Source organism: Oenanthe melanoleuca, chromosome 11 (genome assembly GCF_029582105.1).
Source record: "Oenanthe melanoleuca isolate GR-GAL-2019-014 chromosome 11, OMel1.0, whole genome shotgun sequence".
NCBI classification, from domain to species: Eukaryota; Metazoa; Chordata; class Aves; order Passeriformes; family Muscicapidae; genus Oenanthe; species Oenanthe melanoleuca.
In genome coordinates this window covers 3,917,929-3,937,646 of record NC_079345.1, presented here as the reverse complement: position 1 = coordinate 3,937,646, position 19,718 = coordinate 3,917,929, and the positions used below count along the sequence as shown (strand labels likewise).

The 19,718-nt window shown below is 38.0% G+C and overlaps 1 protein-coding gene across 2 annotated transcripts in view; it reads left to right on the top strand.

Annotated features, from left to right (window-relative positions):
• CDH13 (cadherin 13) overlaps window positions 1-19,718 on the top strand; it is a 425,128-nt gene that overhangs the window by 67,583 nt on the left and 337,827 nt on the right. For both annotated transcript variants that reach the window (XM_056500421.1, XM_056500420.1), the window contains exon 2: window positions 16,352-16,463. In XM_056500421.1, coding sequence (XP_056356396.1) covers window positions 16,352-16,463 — 112 coding nt within the window. The remainder of the gene's footprint in view (window positions 1-16,351; window positions 16,464-19,718) is intronic.

The following is a 19,718-nucleotide window of genomic DNA, read 5'->3' as shown; positions in this document are numbered from 1 at the left end:
CCACTGAAATATTTGCTTTTGAATAAACTTGTCAAATGCAACAAGGGGTGTCATGGCAAAACTTTCCTGCTTCTGCTGTGAGAAGAGCTGCTGTTTCTGTGATGACAAGAGGGCTGTGTTTAATTGAGCTGCATTTTGCTGCTGTCTGCTGTAGGCAGATACAATAAAAGGGGACAAAGGCCAAGTTCAATTCATTGCTATCAAGCTTCCTTTCTTCTAGGAGCAGGTAACAGCAAAACAATTACTGCAGGCTCAAAACAGGTGTGTCCTGGAAAGAATGGGGGAAGCAAGAAACTGCTGCCTAGCTCCACATTAATTTATGCTCAAGAGAGCTTCACCATTCTTTATGGCTCAACAGGGGACCCAAATATAATGGGAAATACAAACTAAGGAAGATAATGGAGAAGGAAAGTGTCTTTCAATAGCTTTAGAGTCCATGAGTTATTCCTGTTTGCCAGAATCCACTTTGGTGAGCATTCACTCAGCATAATGAAAGCCCAGCTTACCGTGTAGCTTTGGAGAAACTAGGTCAGGTAAATTTGAGGTGCTATTATAGCCTTATTCATCTTTAAACTATAGATCAAATAGTTCTAATAAAAAATTTTAAAAGGCAGATTTCAGTAGTATTCATCACAAAACTCTTGTGTCATTCAGGACATTGAAACTAGACAAAGACCACAGGTCTGGCTTGTAACACTTTAGGAAGTTTTGTAGGCAGCTTGTTGACAATTGATAATTTCAAAACATGGTCCTGACTTAGCAATGCTTGTCTTTGCTCTTTAAGATTACTGTTTCTCCCCAATATTTATTCCTCTGTTTTAGATTACCCTGTAAGAAAAGAACAACACTTGTTTGGGTGTAGGAAAAGCATCTCCTCAGCTGGGCAGTGGCTTTGTCTGCCTCACTCAGGGAGTTTGGGCTCTACAAACAAATTCTTGCATTTGTGCAGCCTTCTTTGTGGGCTAAAGTTTCATCCCTCTTCATTATAGGTTTGTCCAGCCTGTGCTGGGATACCTCACTAATGCTGTGTGTTGTTGCTTGTGCCCCTTGGTGTGTCTATAGAACACTGTGCTGAACTAACTCAGGGGTTATTTGCCACTATAATGATGACAAAGATTGACAAAATTAATTAGAAATTCATACTTCAATGAGTCAGTGATATGGAGCCATACAGGCAACAAAAATTTCTGATTTCTTCTGGAGAATTTTGCCTCTCCTCCATTTAGAAATCAGAAATGGGAGTGTATTTTAGATTGTGCCTAGTGAATACATTCAGTTTTGAAAGATTAAACAGGAACTCTCTCTTTGGTGCCAGTTTAAAAGTGATTTGGGGTGAGGTCTCAAGGTGCCTCATCCACAGAGCCCATTTGGCTGCAGGGCAGGGGCACACTCAGGGGAGATCCTGTCACACATGAGAGAGACAAAATTCCTGCCTTCCAGCACACTACACAGCATACAGTGATGTATAACATGAAGTATAATGCTCAGCTAATGTGAATTGATTCATAAAATTTGGCTCTTACACAAAAAATGAAGCATACTGCTTTGGGAGTCTGAACTGCTCATTTTCTTCAAAAGTGGTAAAACAAAGTGATTCAACACTTCCAGGATTGTTTTTTTTTTTTCCCCACACACTTCTAAATTTAAAAAATGTTTTGTTGGTTTTTATAGTTCCAGGGTTAATTCCATGAAGGATTTATATTGCCCAGGGGAGGAGGAAAAAAAAAATCACTTTTCATTTCTTAGAATATTGTTTTAAGTTATGCCCAATAGATGACAACAAATATGATTATTATTAACAGAATGGAGTAGTTTTGTTTAATTTATTCTTTGTGAAGTCCTATTGTTCTTCATGCTTGGATCCTCAGGGGAAAAAACAGTTTAATGTGATTTCTGTTCCCCATTTATTGTTTTCTAGTCTCAGTCTTCTGGTCCCCCACTGATGTGCTTTAATAGTGACCTACCTCAAAGATACAAACTTTGTTTGTTCCCTGAGCAGAAAGGTGCACATCAATTATTCAGTAGAAATTCTCTTCCTGACAGAACTTTCCCTGTATATCTCAACTAAACGCAGCCCTACTCACATACTCATTTCCTTCATCCTTTCAGCTTAGAGGTCAGTGTCTATTAATGAGTTAACCAAGCTAATAATTTATAGCACTTGATGTGTTTAGTGTGCTTCAGCAAGAGTTAATGTTGTGGAGGTGAAGGTTATAAAGTTGTGTGGGTCTGGTCTGATAATTGCACTGCCATTTCCAGGGGAAACTGGAATTAAATAGGATTGTGTGTGCAAGGGTATGAAAAGTTCTCTGAAAATACAACCTGTACACCTGTATCATTGCAGCTGGCTCCTGGACCCTCCTTGGAGTGAGGAGATGCTCCTGTCTCTGTCAGGGCTGTGCAGGGAATCCAGGGACATGAGCCCCTGTCAGCTGTCCCCTAATCCTGGCAGCCTCTGGGATGGGGATAAAGAGACAGAAATGAAAGGCAAAAAAAAGAGAGAACACAAATCTAGGACAGAAGGGTAGCTAAAGACAAAAAATAAATTGCTAAGTGAAAAGGCATGGAGATTAAATAAAAATAAATGAGATGGGATTCTGGCTCCATCACATGGGACGTTCCTTAGGGGTTAGGATGGATTTTGCCCTTGTTGGCTGATGGAATTCTGCATCCTCTAAGCTGACTAGAGCAAGCTATGAAAAAAAGAGCAATTATTGCTTCTTTCCTGCCTGCTTCTAACAGTTTGTGGTAAGCATGGAAACAATATGAACTATGTTATAAAACAAATTGGATGCCAAGAAGCACTGGTGCCCTAACACAGGATAGGAAAGCACAGTCTGAGGAGTCTGGGAGCTGTTGGGGCTGAATGCAGAACCACAGAACACTTTCTGTAATGACTCCTGGGAGCTTTCACAGCAACAGGACAATTTCCCATGTCCTCCCCCTCATTTCTCCTTCAGGTCCTTTCTGCTGTGGTTCTTCCCCCTCGGGCTAATTGATCTTCACTGAGTTTTTCCTCTAGTTTTTTATCAGTTGATTAGAAAAAACACCAGAGCCAACCTGCAAGTGCCTTCTTATCTCACTACATGAGAATAAATTATAGCAGCAAACTCTTGCTTTTCAGGAACTTTTCTATCAGTAGATACCTATTACCCCATCTATTGTATCTGCTTTTCTGGATTTTACTGGTTTTTTTAAAAATAAAAAGCAAAAGATGAGTGGTTTCCCAGATATCTGATCAAACAATTTCCCATTCTCCATCTGTTTCATATATATGCTCTTCTTGCTGCTTGGTGTTTATTCCTGTGGCCAATGGATGCAATAAGGGATTGTAATTTAATTGTTGGCAGAAGTTAAGATGATCCTCTCATTTGCACTATGGCTTTGCTTCTCAAAATTTCCTTTGTCTCTCGCAATGCAGATCTCTACTTTGAATTAGAATTGTAAAATTATCTCCTGTGTCGATTTGAAAGGCACTGTCACAGCATAAACATCTTTCAAGGGCTTTATTCTTCAATCTTGTGTATGAAACCTGCTTTTTTTTGTTAGTTACTAATGAAGCCTTTGCTGTTGTCAAGGCACTAATGAGTGCAAAAGGGAAAAAGCAACGTTGTAGGATGTGTGAAGTTAGAGAATGAGTTTTAATTGATGGGTTGCAGTTCACCATTAGAAATGTGAGCCTGCTGGAAGCCACAGGTGGTGTTCTTTGTTGGCTTGTTGCTTCTTCAGTAATAAAGAACTTTCTATCAGTGCTGGAAATCACAGGACTGAAAGTTTGTTATAATTTTCCATGGTGCTGAAAAGGACATCATATCTGGATGTTTGCCCTGAATATATACCTATAAATGCACCTACTTAGCCTAATTAAAAAAGAAAATAATTTAGAGTCTCAACTTTTAAATTCTTACATTTTGTAGATGTTTCTTCCTTCTGTCCTCTAGAGAAAGTGTTTCTTTCTTTAGGTTTGATAAATTTACTGAAGCAAATCACAGAGCCTCCCTGCTTTGTGTGTTAATTGCATTATTTTCATTTACAGATGGGGGAACAGGGGAGGTTAAATGGTTTGCCTGTGGTGTGGCCCAAGCTTTTCTCTTGGTGTGGATTAGAACTGAGAAAGGGAAATCCTCATCACAGTGACTGAGAGCACTGGGAATAACCAACAGGTCTAGGAATGAAACCTGGAGCCAGCTTATACATTGTGCACTAAAATGTGAGTGAAATATAGGTGAAAACATTCATACATTAACATGAGGCTCCAAATGACCCAATTTGCTGTGCCTTCTGGTTTGATTTTGGCTGAGTTCCTAATCTAGTTTCTCACAAGAGAAACTCCTACTGTGAATAGCTGCTTCTTAATAATAGAATATTACTTTACTGATTAATATTTGTTGGACACTTAGTCTAATTATGGCTTCTCACAGCTACTTTAATTACTATAATATGAGGTTTAACTTAAGCAGAATGTTCCAGATGAGTTTAGAGAGGTTTTCCAACTTAATTCTGTACATGGGAGCGTGGCAGCTGACAATTGGGAGAGAGGAAAACACACTCCTTCCTGAGCCAGGACACATGTTTCTGAATGATAAGATGTGTCAGTATTTTTGTTCCTGAATCAGAAGATGTAATGCTGAGGATTTGCAGAATCTGGGAACTCTGAGAGCTCAGCCTGGGGAATAGCTGCAGTGAGCATGATTAACTGGATAAAGGGAGCTCTGTGCAGCACAGTGGAGGATGTCAGTGTTTACTCACTAATTGAAATTGGAGAGGCAGAATTAAAAGCTTGTGGTTAGTAAGGCATGCCAATACCTTTGAGGACTAGCTCCTGTCTTTTTCAGAGGTGCAGAGGAGCACAGGATGGTTTTTCTTGGTGAGAAATTATCTTATTTCTTCTACGTCATTTGCCTTGAAAAGCAGAAGGTGAAATATGGAGATAAGACTTTGGAAGAAGTTAGCCAATAAGTTTTTCTTTCCAGGATATGCCATTTTAAACTGGAGGTGTAGTCCACATTCATATTTGTTGAATGGTGGGAAGTACAAAATACTTGGACTGGATTTTTTGTAGCAAATATAAACACCTTGGCAGAGCATTGATGAAGGAGAGCAGGCATGAAAAATGAATTCATTAAAAATGTGACCTGGCACCTTCAATACTCAGCTCTCCATTTGTACATCTCCAGTGACATTTGCAAATCTCACACCTCAATTTCCTCTCCTTTTATAGAAAAATGCTTAAAAGCAAAGTACACTCTTCACTATTGAGAACAGTAAGTTGTCAATTAAAACCCAAAACCCATCAGGTTTTTGTGCATCAATCCTGTTAAATCAGGAATGATGTCCTTGAAGTCCAACCTGAATTTTGACATGCTTAGTATTTACCATAAACTTGTACTAGAAGTGCTTGAACTTCTGTTTATTCAAAATAGAGGACTTGGATGCTTGATTGATAAAATGCTGATAAGACAAATGTTGTGGGAATAAATCCTTCTCCTTTTTTCAGGGACTCAGACTTCATTGAAAGTTTGTTCTCTTCCTTTGAAATTGTTTAGATCAGTTTAGGGAAGTGGAAATATATGTAACTTCTGAAATGCTCCTGCTCCATATGAAATAGGAAGGCATGGGAATTTGATTATGGAAAAAGAGTCTCTTACAATACCTAAAAAAGAAAAATTAGGTTTCTGGTTTTGCATAATACTGATTTATTTTGAAGTGTAATGCTTTATGCTTTCACCCTTGCAAACTGATTCTTATTTAAGAGATGAAAGATTGTGCAAAATATAATACTCTTGTATAATTTAAACTGCCTGATAATGTGCTAAAGCCTCCTAGAATTCAGGCCCAAACATTAGGCATTGATTTAAAAAAGGCATTTAAATAATTTAAAATTGTTCAATGCTGAGCATGATCAGCACCCCAATCATTTTCAAATGAAAGTACCTATAAAAATTGAAGCAGATGAATAATTTTAAATTGCTTTATACTGTGCAAGTACAGAACCCCAATCACTTTTGGGCTGAAGCACATACTAAAAAAAAAAAAAAAATTGAAGTGCTCCAGTAAATTTAAATTGCTATATACAAGGAAAAGGGATACTTGAATTTTTTTCTTTAAATTTTCTTATTTTTATATATACAACCCACTAGTTTTACTTTGACAAAATGAGCCAAACAATCTGATTTTATAAACTTGCAAAATGTTACATTAACCTCTGTTTCATGTAGTAATGATGGGACATTCCATGATCAAATGTCAGATGTCCTGCTGTAGGAATTCTCAGTACTATTTTTATTAAAGCAGGATCCAGGGCAGAGATTTACAGTTTTTTATAACTTCTCATGTATTTTATGTTTATTATTTGTGCCTGCTGCCTGTTGAATGTCAGCTGGAACAGCTGATTTGTTTGGTAAATACAGATAATTATAGAACAATTAAATGTACTGGGAGTGCCATCCATGAGGTTTTGTGGGGAGGCCACAGTGGCTTCCTGACCCTGGAACTGGACTTAAATGATGGATTCCAAATAAAATTATCATTTATTGTAGAGGTTCCATGGTGGAGTTTGTGGGATACAAAGTCTGTTCTTGTGCCTCAGGACTGGCAGCTGCTCCTCCACCTAAGGAAAACGTTGTTCTCATGGGCAGAGATCATTTTCTATGATTAATGCTTCTACAACAAGAAGAAAAAAACCTTGACATTTTTAGCAGTTAACATCCAACACCATTCCTTGATAGTTGCAAAAAAGTTCTGTAAAGAAACAAGTGTTTAACAGGGTGTTACTGAGTCATTCTCCAATACCCCTGAGATCTCATTCTCAACATGTCAGGGTTTTCTTTGACTGCCTAATGCATGTGAGGTCAATAGTTGTATCTTTTGCATAAAAGATTTCATTCAGCTTTTAAATTGCAAGCAATTATAAGAGAGAGGGTTATGGACCAGGGTCGTGGTTTCACATTATTTATGTTCTAATTAACTTACCAGCCTGATATTTTCCCCCCCTACTTTGGCTACTAAGTGTTGATCTTTAATAGTTATCTGTTCCTAGCATTAATGGGTTTTATTTCTCTGGAAAGGTCATTCTTGCTCTAATGTCACTGTTAACACAGGGGAGCCTGTAAGTTTTAGACATTTTGCTTGATTGTGATGAGCTCAGAAATATTGAACTACTTGCTGTCTTTCCCCTGGGGGTTGCTTTCACTCAGAAGAGTTAGTACAAGTTCTTTTTAATTTTTGACTGTGTTTTTGCAATTCATTAAAAGAACTCCACAATGAGCAGCTGACATAGGCAAAAATACCTGTTTGTTTTTGGTTTTTTTCTTAAATCCTTTAATATTTATTCCTAGATTACTCCATGAGCTTGAGAATTACTTATTGCTGTAGGTAAATACATAAAGCCTGGACTTATAAAATGAACAGTGATGCAAAAACTTTGGTCAAAATGAATTAAATCCAGATATGGTTAATACTGTACTACTACTACTAAGAGACAGTTACTGCCCTTTAGGAAAAGAAAGTAAAATCTGTTAAAAAACAGCACTGAAGAAGATTTCTAAGCTCAGCTCATAGAATTTTTGTGATAATGGGCAAGAGATGAGAAGATAAAGAATGTGTTGACCCATTAAAAGATTAAGGTGATTTACAGCCCTGCCCTTGAGCTTGGTTTTTAAATAGAAACCCAGAGGAAGCCAATCTTCACAACTATTTGTTTTAATATTATCATACTATTATTGTTCTGTATTATTTGCTGTAAAGAAAAAAGTGACCATATGATATACATGAGAAAGTGTTTTATGACTTGTTTTGCATAATAGATTATCCTCTTCCTGTTGGTGTCAAACAAAATCTTGTCAAAACTTGGTGTAGAGCTTTGTGTTAGGCTCCTTGTAGAAATTTCTCAGTTTTTATTTTGAGTCTTTGGATGTTAGACTTGTTTCTTCTCCAATAACCTTGCTGGAATCAAGGGTTTTTACTTGAAAGTATTAATTTTTAAAAAATCTTGCATTAGTGAGTGTTTAGGAGAAGGTCAGGAAATGTTCAACAAATCTTTTTTTAAAGTCGAAAACCAGATATTTTCACTTGTCCTTATACTTTTAGGAGTTCTGGGGGTTGGTTTCTGTTTTTGCAACGTTTGAAGGTGATAGAAGTGTGTTTGTGTTTAATCCTTAAATCCATGTTATAGTTTCAAAGATTGTTTTCAGCAAGCTCATTTTCAGTTTTAGCTTAGCAGTGCAAAAGAAAGATGCTCAGTGTTACACCGAGTTCAGTTTGTGCTGCAGTAATAATTGCTTCAGACTCTAACTTTGTGGAATATGAGGAAAATAATAGGTGGAAGGTTGTTTTTTCTTTTTGATGACTATCATGCTGCTGGGAAATTAAACATGTATCATGTTCCTTAGAATTTCCAGCCATTCTATCCAAAACCCACTCTCTGCTGGAAGAAATATGATTTTAATTTTTTCTCCCAACAGTTTTAGCCACATCAGTGTTTTCCTATGTGGAATAATGACTTTTCCCCCTGCAATACCATGTGAAGGGTTTAAAATAAGTTTAAACCATTTTTAATTTATTTCCTTTTTTAGTAAACCAGAGATCCATATTTTCATTCATCTAAATACTTCACGAAGTCATTCCTGCTGGAAAAGAGGATCAACCTGTTTATTTCATTAGGCAATAAATAACTAAAGTGTTTGGTATGAGCAGATCTTCAGAAAGGTTATTGTTGTAAGGCACTTTAGGTTTCAGCAATTCCACACCTTGCAGCCAGAATTCCGACTTTCAATGTTTCTTCTTTATGCCTCTTTCAGTGGTACAGGAGTGCTATTGAATGGCTCATTTGCATTATTCTGTGCCCTGTAAAATGAATTTATTATGCAGCTTCTCTAAATAGGCTAACCAGCTGTAATCTCATTCCAGTGGTGTATGGGTTTCAGCAAAACATGATTACTTCTTTCATAATGCCTAAAAATAAACAAAAAATAACCTTGGAGCTCAACCCGTCCTTTTGCTCGAGCCTAGAGTGTTAAATGGTGCTATTAATCACAATGGGTAGTTATTTACTTGTTAAATACTTGAGTAATTTAAAATATTACTTACTTTGCACACAAGTAACAGGTTTTGGTCTCTGCTATTAATCATTAAAATCCTTAATGAAGCAGGATGAGAGCCATTCCCTGGATTTTTGTAATGAAAGGTGTTCAGATCCATCTGCATGGCTGGAAGTGGAAGGTGATGCTGCACTCTGAGCCATGAGGGTGCAAATCATTCTAGCTGGGAGCTCTGCTGGCTCCATGGGCAGATCCTGAACCTCAGCTGGGAACCTGCATGGAGAGGGAAGGCTGAGCTTGGGCTCTGGGCTGGAAGATCTCTGCTGGCCTTGGGCAGAGCTGGTTCCCCCCTGGCCAGAAAGGGATGGATTTAACAGTGCAGGAGGGTTTGCATCTGTGTCTATATTTCATAAAGATTAACCCTGGCTCTGTTTGCAGAAGCTGTTTAACACTGTTGTAGGTAAATGGTGGTCCTGCCTTCACCCATGTCACATTTCTCAGCTCTTTGTGTGCTGGTTAATTTTAAAATGATTGTGAGCCACCAGCATGACAAGACCCCAAAAGGAATTTTAGAAAGTATTAGGTAACATATTTTGGGCTTAAGGAAATATCCAGACCCTGGAGAACATTTATCTGGAATTCTTTATGCATTTTGCACCTGTGGAGTTTAAGCAGGCACAAAGAAATATTACTGAGATCACAGGGTTGTATCCAAATAGGAGATGGAAAGAGTTTGGTTTGTCTAGCTCAACAAACCAAAGATTTAGAGGGGGCAAAAGTTAATTTAGTTATGAGACAAGACTTGTACTGGAATAAATGACTAAAAAATGACCGTGAACAAATTTATTCTGGAAGATGTGAAATGACCATCAGAATAAGGGTCAGGAATTGTGAAATGTAGGAGCTATTTATGATCTGGATCAAGTGATCTGGCCTGCAGATCACTGTGCCTGCTGGTGACACCAGAGCTGGTTCCTGTGTGAGGGTTTCACAGAATCACAGGCTTGTTGGGGTTGGAAGGGATTTCTGGAGATCATCCAGATCCACCTTCCTGTCAAGATGGGTTACCTGGTTCAGGTGACACCAGAACGTGTCCAGATGGGTTTGGAAAGTCTCCAGGGCTTCCCTGGAGTTCCCAAGTTTTTTCTGGGTTCCCAAGTCAAGGGAAATCTAAGCCAGCTCAAGTTCTGAAGCATGGAAAATATGTTAATAAGAGTTAATTAAAAAGCTTATTTTAGGGTGCAGTTTCATGGCAGCTGCCCCAGGCTGGGGTGCAGGTGTGGGGGTCTCACACCAGGCCCTGTTTTTCCAGCTACATCATCCAGTGGGCACTGGAATGCACTTTGTGGGGAATGGGAGAGCAGGAAAAGTGAGTGGGGAGAGAGGATTGTCCCAGCTCTGCCTTGAGATGAGCTCAAAGAGCTCCTGCACTCTGCAGGCACTGCCTGTGTTATCCTTCCTCAGCCTGAACAGTTTGGGCTCCCTGGTCACTTTGATCTCTGAGCAGACCCTGGGAGCAATAATAAATGAATAAATCATTCCCAAAGAAAATGATGGTGCTTCTCCCAGAGCTCCTCAATTTCAGTTTGAAACTACCTGTTCTGACACTACCCCTGGCAAATCACTCCTTGAACAACTTAATGAGATTCCCAGTGCCAAGAAAGATGCACACCTTCTACTGAATATGTGATAAAATTCTTATAATAAACATAGGTACGAGGGGAAAGTGCTCGTAAAAGGGAAGTTCCTGTGGTAGATAGTCTCACAAAAGAGTTTGTCACATTTTGTTTCCAGTTAATGGATGCCTACCACAGTCACACAGCTCCAGTGACAGGAGAACTGAATTCATTTAAGCCAATAAAGTCATTCTAATTTGCATTTTCATAGCCCACTCTTCAGTACTCCGAGTGTGACTTTCCCTTTTAGGACAGAGCTGTGCAGTAAATGGATAGGTAGGCCCTTTAAAAGGATATTTATCATCCTTGAAGAATCTTAGTGCCAAATCTTAATAGCATTTCTTACAAAAATGACTGGAATTTTCTATCAGATATAGAGCTGTAGAGATTAGGAACAGTCTTTTTTTTTAACTTCTTTTCTGATAGAAAGCAGAGCAGTTAAAGCCTGAAACAGTGAAAACGTCCCTCCCCAAATGGAAATGTTGCACAAAAAAATGCCACAAATAATAGCATTCTAGAAATCACATTAATTTAAAAGGACTGTGCATTTAATAAATTTAGTCACATTCAGTGATAAATAATTCAACACACCTTTGTGTAAAGTTAAAATGCCTTTGTTAATTATGCCAATCAGAGGATAATTTATTCAAGCTTTTGAGGTTTTTTTTGTTTTTGTTTTTTTTTTTTTTTGGTTCTAGTTGATATTAAAAACCACAGAAGACACAGAGAATTTCATGTCCAGCCTGTGTGTGTGAATTGATGAAATAATTGCCTTAGGACCTGCTGACACTCTAATTGGAGTCTGTGTAAAGCAGAATCAGAGCCTTACTTAGAGCAGCACTCTCTTTATTTTAAGGATCCCTCTGTTAATTTCATTTGAATAACTCCCTCATTTAAACCTAGAGAGCAGATTTCAGATTTCATCATCTCTCTCTGACTGTGCTGTTTATCACTTGTTTCCTCCTCTGGTGGCCTCCTCCCTCTCCATTTCTGTGGGTTTGGTGTTGCAGCACCTGAACACGAAAAAGGTTTTAAGATTCAAAGGACTCAATCTGCATGATAAAAATATTTTGTCATGAGCAATTTAATTCAGTGTTGGCAGTTCTCATTATTCTGATTACTTTTTTTCTCTCCGTTCTCAGCTCTAAGGATCACTGTATTTCTTATGAAAATCCAAAGTTTTCATATGCAAAAAGCAAATTTCTGTTTCTCATGTTTCCACAGAAAAGCTCAGAAGCATAAATTTTCCATACCCATTTCCAAGTAAATGAGTCAAATAAAAAAGAACCCCAAAACCATGCTTTAAAAGACAAAAAAACCCCCAACCCTACCAGAAATTCCAAACAAAACAACAAGAACTAAAAACTCACTTTTCAGAAAGTGACTCATAATTTTTGAACTCTTGAAATTATTGCTCTTAGTAAAAATGAGCATGATTTCAATTTTAGCTCCTCATTTTTGTGTTCTATGTTCTTTTGTTTTCATTTCAGATTACTCTGCTGAAGTCAGAGGTAGAATGTGGTCCTACAGAGTATTTTCCTCTGAAATGAGATTTGTTTACATTTACTCTGTGCAGAATTCCTGTTTGGGCAGATGGCTTCCACAGGTGTCTGCACCATTTACATTTCTAATTAAATAAAGCCTTACACAAGGATGAATTTCACACCATAAGAATGTGTGTGAAATGCAATTAATATTTCTGTGCTAGGTGATCTCCTAAAGGTAGGGCTGATGAAGATAGGAGGGTGTGCACAGCAAAAGGTGAGAAAATTCATTTGCAGAGAGAGCATGTGGCCAAACTGAAACTGTGCAAGTTGAAAAGAACTTAAGAATTCTGAAATTCTTTAGAAAGACCTTCCTGAGATGATGTTCAGTCACCAGAAGAGGAGGTAGAAGGTTTTTTGGAGGTGTCATAATAATCAAAGCTATTTTAGCATCAGGGAGTTTATTCCTTTCCTCTGCAGTGCAGTATTAAATTGCTCTCCTTTTTTTGCTTTCCAACCATATTCTATGTGAGCAGTCTCAGTGCTGATGTTGAGGTCAGTAAAGGTCACCAGCATGTGTGTGCTGGTTTATTAACTAAAATCAAAAGGTGTTTCTTAGGCTTGATATCTCACCAGGAGTGCAGTTCTAGCACAGTGACCAAACTAGCTCAGGAGTTCTCTGAACTATGACATTTCCTTACACCACCTGGCAATAAATTCTGAAAGAAAAATTGTCAGAGTATTAAAACAGAGTCTTTGCTCTGTACATTTCTGAAAAGCAGGAGGCTACAGAAAACTTGGATTTTGCTTGTTGGTGAACACAGGATCTGTAGGGTTGAGTAGTCAGGACTCTGCTTTGTTTTTCAGACTTCTTACAGATTTTCATAAGCAAATTATTTGCTGCATAACTGTTATTTTTGTTCAATAAGTTGGCTTTTTTCTTACTAGCAGGTGAAGGATCCTTTTGTACTAATTGACCAGCACTTGACTAGTTGTGTGAACAATATTAATATATGCAGAGTTCTACATATGACATTTAAATATTATTTACAGTGTAGTTAGCTGATTTCTTTATTTAGTCACCTATCAGCCTATAAACCTTTCATTATATCCAAAAATATGAAATCTACTTGGTGTTTAAATTCAGAATATATTCTGCTTTGAACAAGTCTCTTTCCCTTAAACATATATCTGCCTGGCTTATTTTTTTCAAGTTATTTTTAAAGTTTACTGTCCACAAAGTGAAGAACCTTAACAGAAATTATTTTAATGAGATAGAAATTTAGTTCAACAGAAGTTTCTTCATGAGAAAAATAAATTAAAATAATAATTTTCCCTTTAAAAGACAATTAATTAAAAACTGTCCATGTGATGGCAGATTTAACATTTTTTCTGACATATTGAGAAGAAGAAAGTGCCTGGAATTGCACAAGTGGAATAAAATGTTCCATTTCACAGCAAGGCCAAGCTTGAGTCTTGTAATTATTTCAAAGGGAGTAAAGGTCATTTTCTATTTGCTGCATCTCTATTATGTGAGGCTTCTGTACCAGGCTTACAGAAGTTAACTCATGATCCATTTAGATTGCCCAGATTTCAAAGTCAACTTAGACTGTCACAAATCTGATAAAGTAGACATATTCCCTTCTCTAAGTACTGCCACAGATGATGTCCAAAGAGACTTTTTATTTATGGCTCTGTAAGACAAGAGTTCCAGCTTTAAGGCTTGAGTAGCTGGGAGATCAGAACATGATTTCCCTCTTTCTTGCTGTGCTAATCCTTTAGGGGAAGAGCTGTTTGTAAATAAATTTCAGGATATATGGCTTGGACTGTTTTTTCTAGTGGGGACTCATTATATAACTTTGTTTGCATCTTGAGATGGGAAGAGGTTTTCTGCTGCTGTGATGGCATTTTTATGCATATTTATCCAGGAACACTGAGTCAGAAAGGCAGGTACTTTAAACCTGCACCTGTGCACACTGAAATTGTGTGCAGAAGATGCATGTGTGCCCCTCTTCCTGTGCATATGCCCATTGAAATGCATATAAGGCAGGTTTTTTTAACAATCAGTAATCAAGCTTTATGCACAATGTTCAGGGCAGGCTCTGAATTCCTCAGTTCACATTTGCAGATGTCTCCTGCTGGAAGACTGAAGGGGACACGTCCAATTCTCAACCCAAAAATCTCCAATAAAATCAGTATATCAGTGTTATTAAGAGAATGAGGGATTGGGAGCTGTGGTTTTAAACCTCTTTAAGAAATGCAGGAGTAGTGTGATGATACCAAAATTAATAGTAGTCAGGTGTGTTGTACTTTTCTTGGTTAATCCTTCCAATGGACCAACATGGAGCAGGTGAGGATGGAAGGCAAAGGTGTCCATCTGTTGTGTTTGCCTTCCACCAGATTAATTGCCATGAAATGTTCTGGCAGTTCTGCTGGCACTTCTGGCCAAGCTTTTATAGCATCTGTCAGTGACATGAAACAAATGATCCAGCAGTTGGTTCCCATAAGAACAACTAATGCAGGCCAGGTGGGCATTGCTGCCTTTGGATGTTGTAAATGGGATCACTCAAGACTTTAAATGAGTGGGAAATGCAAGGAGGGAGAGAGCAGGTCTTGTATCACTGTGATTTAACAAATGGACTGTGAGTGGTGGGGAGTAGGGAAACATGCAGATGTTAAAACCTTGCAGGACATGACTTAAGGACCAGGATCAGCAGACTTGGGTGATCAGGGAGTGGAGGTGGGGCTGAGAGATGCTGCTGGTACTTTGGGAGGAGTGAGAGTGCTGCTGCCACCTGAGCTGGGGAAGGAGGAAAGAGCCTTCAGCGCTCACTGGCTTGGTATTGGGGAGAAATTGTCTTCACTTTGCACCCGAAGAACTTCATTTCCAAAATGGTAATTGCATATTGAGGATGTCTTGAGTAAATAGACCCATTGTGCAGAACTGTTTGAATTTAGGAGAAATGTCATTCAGAGCCTCTCTGTTTGTTTCCTTGGTTGTCACAGTCCCTCTCTGGCTGATTGTGCTTGGGCTGCCTGACAAGCACCAGATTTCCCACAACAATTTGGAGATCTGAGTGGTCAGGGCACCACCTGGAAGTCAGGTTTAGTAAAACACCTTCAGGTGTTCTAAGCAGAAAGTACTTCTGAAAATGCACTTGGGTTAGAAAATATGATTTGGCATTTCCTGCTCTTAACCTTGCCTCCTTTGCCTCTCTCTTTAACCTTTTACACTTTTTAGTAATTTCTTTCTGCTTGCTGCTTCTTTCTTGACTATTGTTACCTCCATGGTCTCATTTAACAGCTGCCAAGAAAAATAGCCCTTCAGGTTGTTTTCTCTATTCAGGGATAAAATGCTTCAGAGTCTGAGATCAGAATTGTACCTATTCCCAAGCAATTTTATTTTGCTTTTAAGCTTCCTCCTTTGATGTTCCTGTAGTGACATGGAACTTGGGTGACCATGTACTAACAGTGACACAAACTGAATTCAGCTGGAACCTTCAGATCCACCTCCAATGTGATGCACACGTTTCTTTTTCAGTCCTCCCTTGGTGTAAACAAGCTTTTGATTATAGGGAAAATGGAAAAACTGTGGCTTAAAGGGAAAGAAAAGAAAGTTCATACTTGCTAGCAAAGAATTTTTTTTATAAATGTAACTTCTGTATGTGAGACTTTACCCTTGAATGTAGAATTTCTTCTGCAACTCGGTGATCAACTTTGAAACAGATTTGCAGCTCTTAATTTATCACTTACTCAAATCAAGTTGCACGTGTTTAATTTCAGCATATATTTAGGTCCAGCTGTATTCAGCTAGGCCTAAATAAATGTGATTTTTATGAGCATCATTACATCTTATGTTTTTAACGGACCAGTTCTTTATTGATATTCTGAACTGAAATTCACCTTGAAAGCTGCTATTTTGTAATTTCAATGCCAGCCCATATATATAAAAGAGAAAACCTTACATAAAAAATTGTTTAGCAAGATTTGAAGGGGAAGTGTGATGTGATGGATATTCTGTTTTATGAGTATGGACCCCAATGTTTTGTTTTATGAGCACTGAGCCTAAACCAGCTATGGTTCCCAGAAGCCAACATGATGGATGATGGAGTGGATGTTAAAAGTATATTTCTGGGTTTTTTTTTCCCCTCAGGTTCTGCTGCTTGCATGTGCAGAAGATTTAGAATGCATCCCTGGATTCCAGCAGAAGGTTTTTTATATAGAAAAGCCATTTGAATTCACAGAGGACCAGCTGGTTCTGAACCGTATGTTGTTTTCATATATTACTATTGTGCAAAAATCAGAATTGTTTATGTATTCATTTCATTCCTGCCATTTATCAGAAAGTGTTTTTTGTTTTGTACCTGAGATTTTGGATATTGCCATGATTCAGTCTGAGTTCCCCTACATTAATCCTATATCTCTAAGGACTTGACTCTGTTTCATGTATTAGAAATGGCAAAATACAATATATAAAAATGTAGGGCCGTGTGAATATCATGAAAACCTAGAATCAGCCACTTCTTAAAAATTAAATTTACTCTGAATTTTTTTCATCATCTTACCTATGAGCTTGGAAATCAGGACTTGCCCTCCAACATCTCTATTAAATTATCTCAGCAACTCAGATTTAGAAGTTTGTATTTTGATAGCATTCACAGATGATACAAGTCCAAGTCTTTACATGAAATTCAGAGGCTGGAAGAAGTTTGGGATCATCAGTGAAGCAAAGTGTCCCACAATTGGAATATTCAGTATATTTCCATTGAGCAGGTGTCACATTATAAGGCCCAATCTGGCAGTGTATACCCAAAGCATTAAACTGAAGGAGATTTAAGAGTTTTTTCAGTTCTGGTGTTAATTCATTCCAATACTTCAGGGTTACAAATTGTTCATTCCATTCTGGGGCTTTGGGGCTTCAGCAGTGTCAAACAAAAGTGGTGCCTTATCCAGTGGTTGATATCTTTAAAGACTTAAAAAAGGATTTAAGTGCTGCCATTTCCATAACTGCAAGCACACCTGCATTTTTACATGTGATATTTATTACTGATGATAAATTTGTTGTGCTTGGCTGCTGGTGCTGAGCCAGGAATTCTTCTGGGTGTCCAGCACTGGGCAGCAGTGCTTGGCTCCTGTGTGCAGTATCTGGATCCCACAATGGGATACATCCCAAAGCTTGTGGAACCAAGAAATGCAAACCAACATTACTCACCAAATGCACACATTTCCCATCTCAGTTCCCTCCAGATATCACTGCTCCATATTGATGTATTTTCACCTCAGATGAAGATGTAATCTCTGCACATTCACTTTAAAATAGCACTAACTTCTCAAAACGAAATGTCAGAATTAGTTGCCAAAGTCTATTGAAATAACTCCTTTAAACTTAAGTCATTCAGCCTTTGGAGGTACTAAAATAAACCTAGGATAACATTCTTAGTCTCAGCATTTTGAAATGTTGCTTAGTCTGAGCTGCTTTTTCACAGGAACTTTAGATCACGAGTACTAATGCTAGTCAGAGATGTGAGATTGTTGTTCAGCTTAGAAAAGAGATTTCAAAGTTCTTTTTTTCTTTGGGGAATTTAGTTTTTCTCTGGAATTCTTATTTTGGAGTTGTCAAACACATTATCCATACATGGCTAAAAGCTGAAATTCTTAGAATACAATTAGATTTAATAAGCATGCAGGTTTGAAGACCTATTAAAAGAAACAATATTGATAAATTAGTGTTAAATTGAATAAAAGCAATGTTTGTTGAATACTTTTTCTGCTTCAGAACTTTGAGGCTGTAGTGTGTCTGGCCAGATCTGCTGATTTGGAGAGGATCACCCCAAGGATGGGTTGGTTCAGCCAAACTGACTGCACTGCTCTGTGGTGACCCAGCCATTTGTGGTGTTAAATGAGTAAAAATAAAATGAGCACAATAATTAAGATGCCATCATTAGTGAGAGGAGGAGGGAAGAGCAGGAAGAGACTCAGGACTGCCTGGGAACAATCTCTGGAATTAAATTATTTTAATAAGCAGAGAGTAAATTGGTCTAATGTGCAGAGTTGGACAGAGGCAGATCCTGGTTAATTCAATCACATACAAACAGGGTGTCCTTCATGCAGCACCATTAAACTTCAGCACAGTTCCTTCATTCTAGCTGTCAACAGAATTGATAATTTTAATTGTCTGTTTGAACACACTTTGCATGCTCTTGCATCTTTTTATGCCCATTACCAAGAGCAGTGTAATTCAGCACCTGCATTGCAAGGGGAGGCTTACCAGGGCTGTGTAAATTAATAGAGCAAATATGTAAACCAGGCCTATAGTAGTGATTGTTTTTGTAGTCCTCAACAAGCCAAGGAGCTCCTTAATTCTTTTCTGAAGTGCAATAACACAGTCTGTTTCTTTTTTTTCTTTTTCAATTTAAACAAGAACATACTGTACGTTTCATTGCTAGCATCTCCCTTGTAATTAAATATTGGTTGTGGCTGCTTCTTATGTATTTATTACTTCTACATATGGCAGTGTTAATTATATTTTACATTTACTGATGGGAAGAATGAAGAGAAGACCATACTGAGGGTACAGAATTTTATCTTATTTCTTGTTCTGATTTGTAGCAATTTTTATTAGGGCCTACTTATAAGCTGGCCATAAGTCCAGCAGTGTGTGCATATTCTCCTTCCTATTAGTTTCACTGTTATTCAGTTACTATTAGTTTTTCTGTCATTGTGCTTAGACTGAACTGGCTTTTAAATTCTTATTTATTTATTAACTCTTGCATTTCATTTAGTAGCAAACTCCAGCCTTGGACCATTTCTTTGTCCCAGTCTGGTCATTATTTTTTTCCCCTCAGCTCCCTTCAGATCCCCTTATAACTTGTTTTTCTATGACTACAAACAAAATAAGGCATTGCTCTTTTACTTTGGGTCTGCCCAGTTTTTTCCTCTGTGTGCAGAACTTTGATGTAGTGGGAAAAGATCCATGGAGTCACTTTCTGGAAACAGTAATTATGTCCACATAATTATGATTCTAGCAAACAATTGTGTCACTGTTTTTTCCTTCCTTATAGATTTTTTTTTTAGCTTTACACCCAGAACCATCTTTGCAATCCAATAAAGATCATCAAGATTTCCACATTCTTGATGAAGTACTTATTGACAGTATTTAATTACAGCTTTTACACCTGTCAGAAGCACTTGTGGCCATGAAATGCCTCCCCTGCAGAAATGCTGTCCCTGCCAAGGCTGGCAGGTCACTGGCAGTGACAGGGCTCTGTCACACTGGGCTCAGGGAAAGCTCCTAATCAGACCCAACAAACGTGGCAATGCAATTGTGTTACATTAATCACGTTTATACTTAACACACATCGGGCTTGGCTTTTGGGGGTATTTTTAATTGACAATGAATCAAATAGTGCACTTGAATAATGGAGGCAATTAACATAAAGCACGGGGTGATGCATTGTGCATACTAAACTGAGGAAGGCACTGCCAGTGCTTTAAATGTCAAAACAAAGGAAGTGTTGACC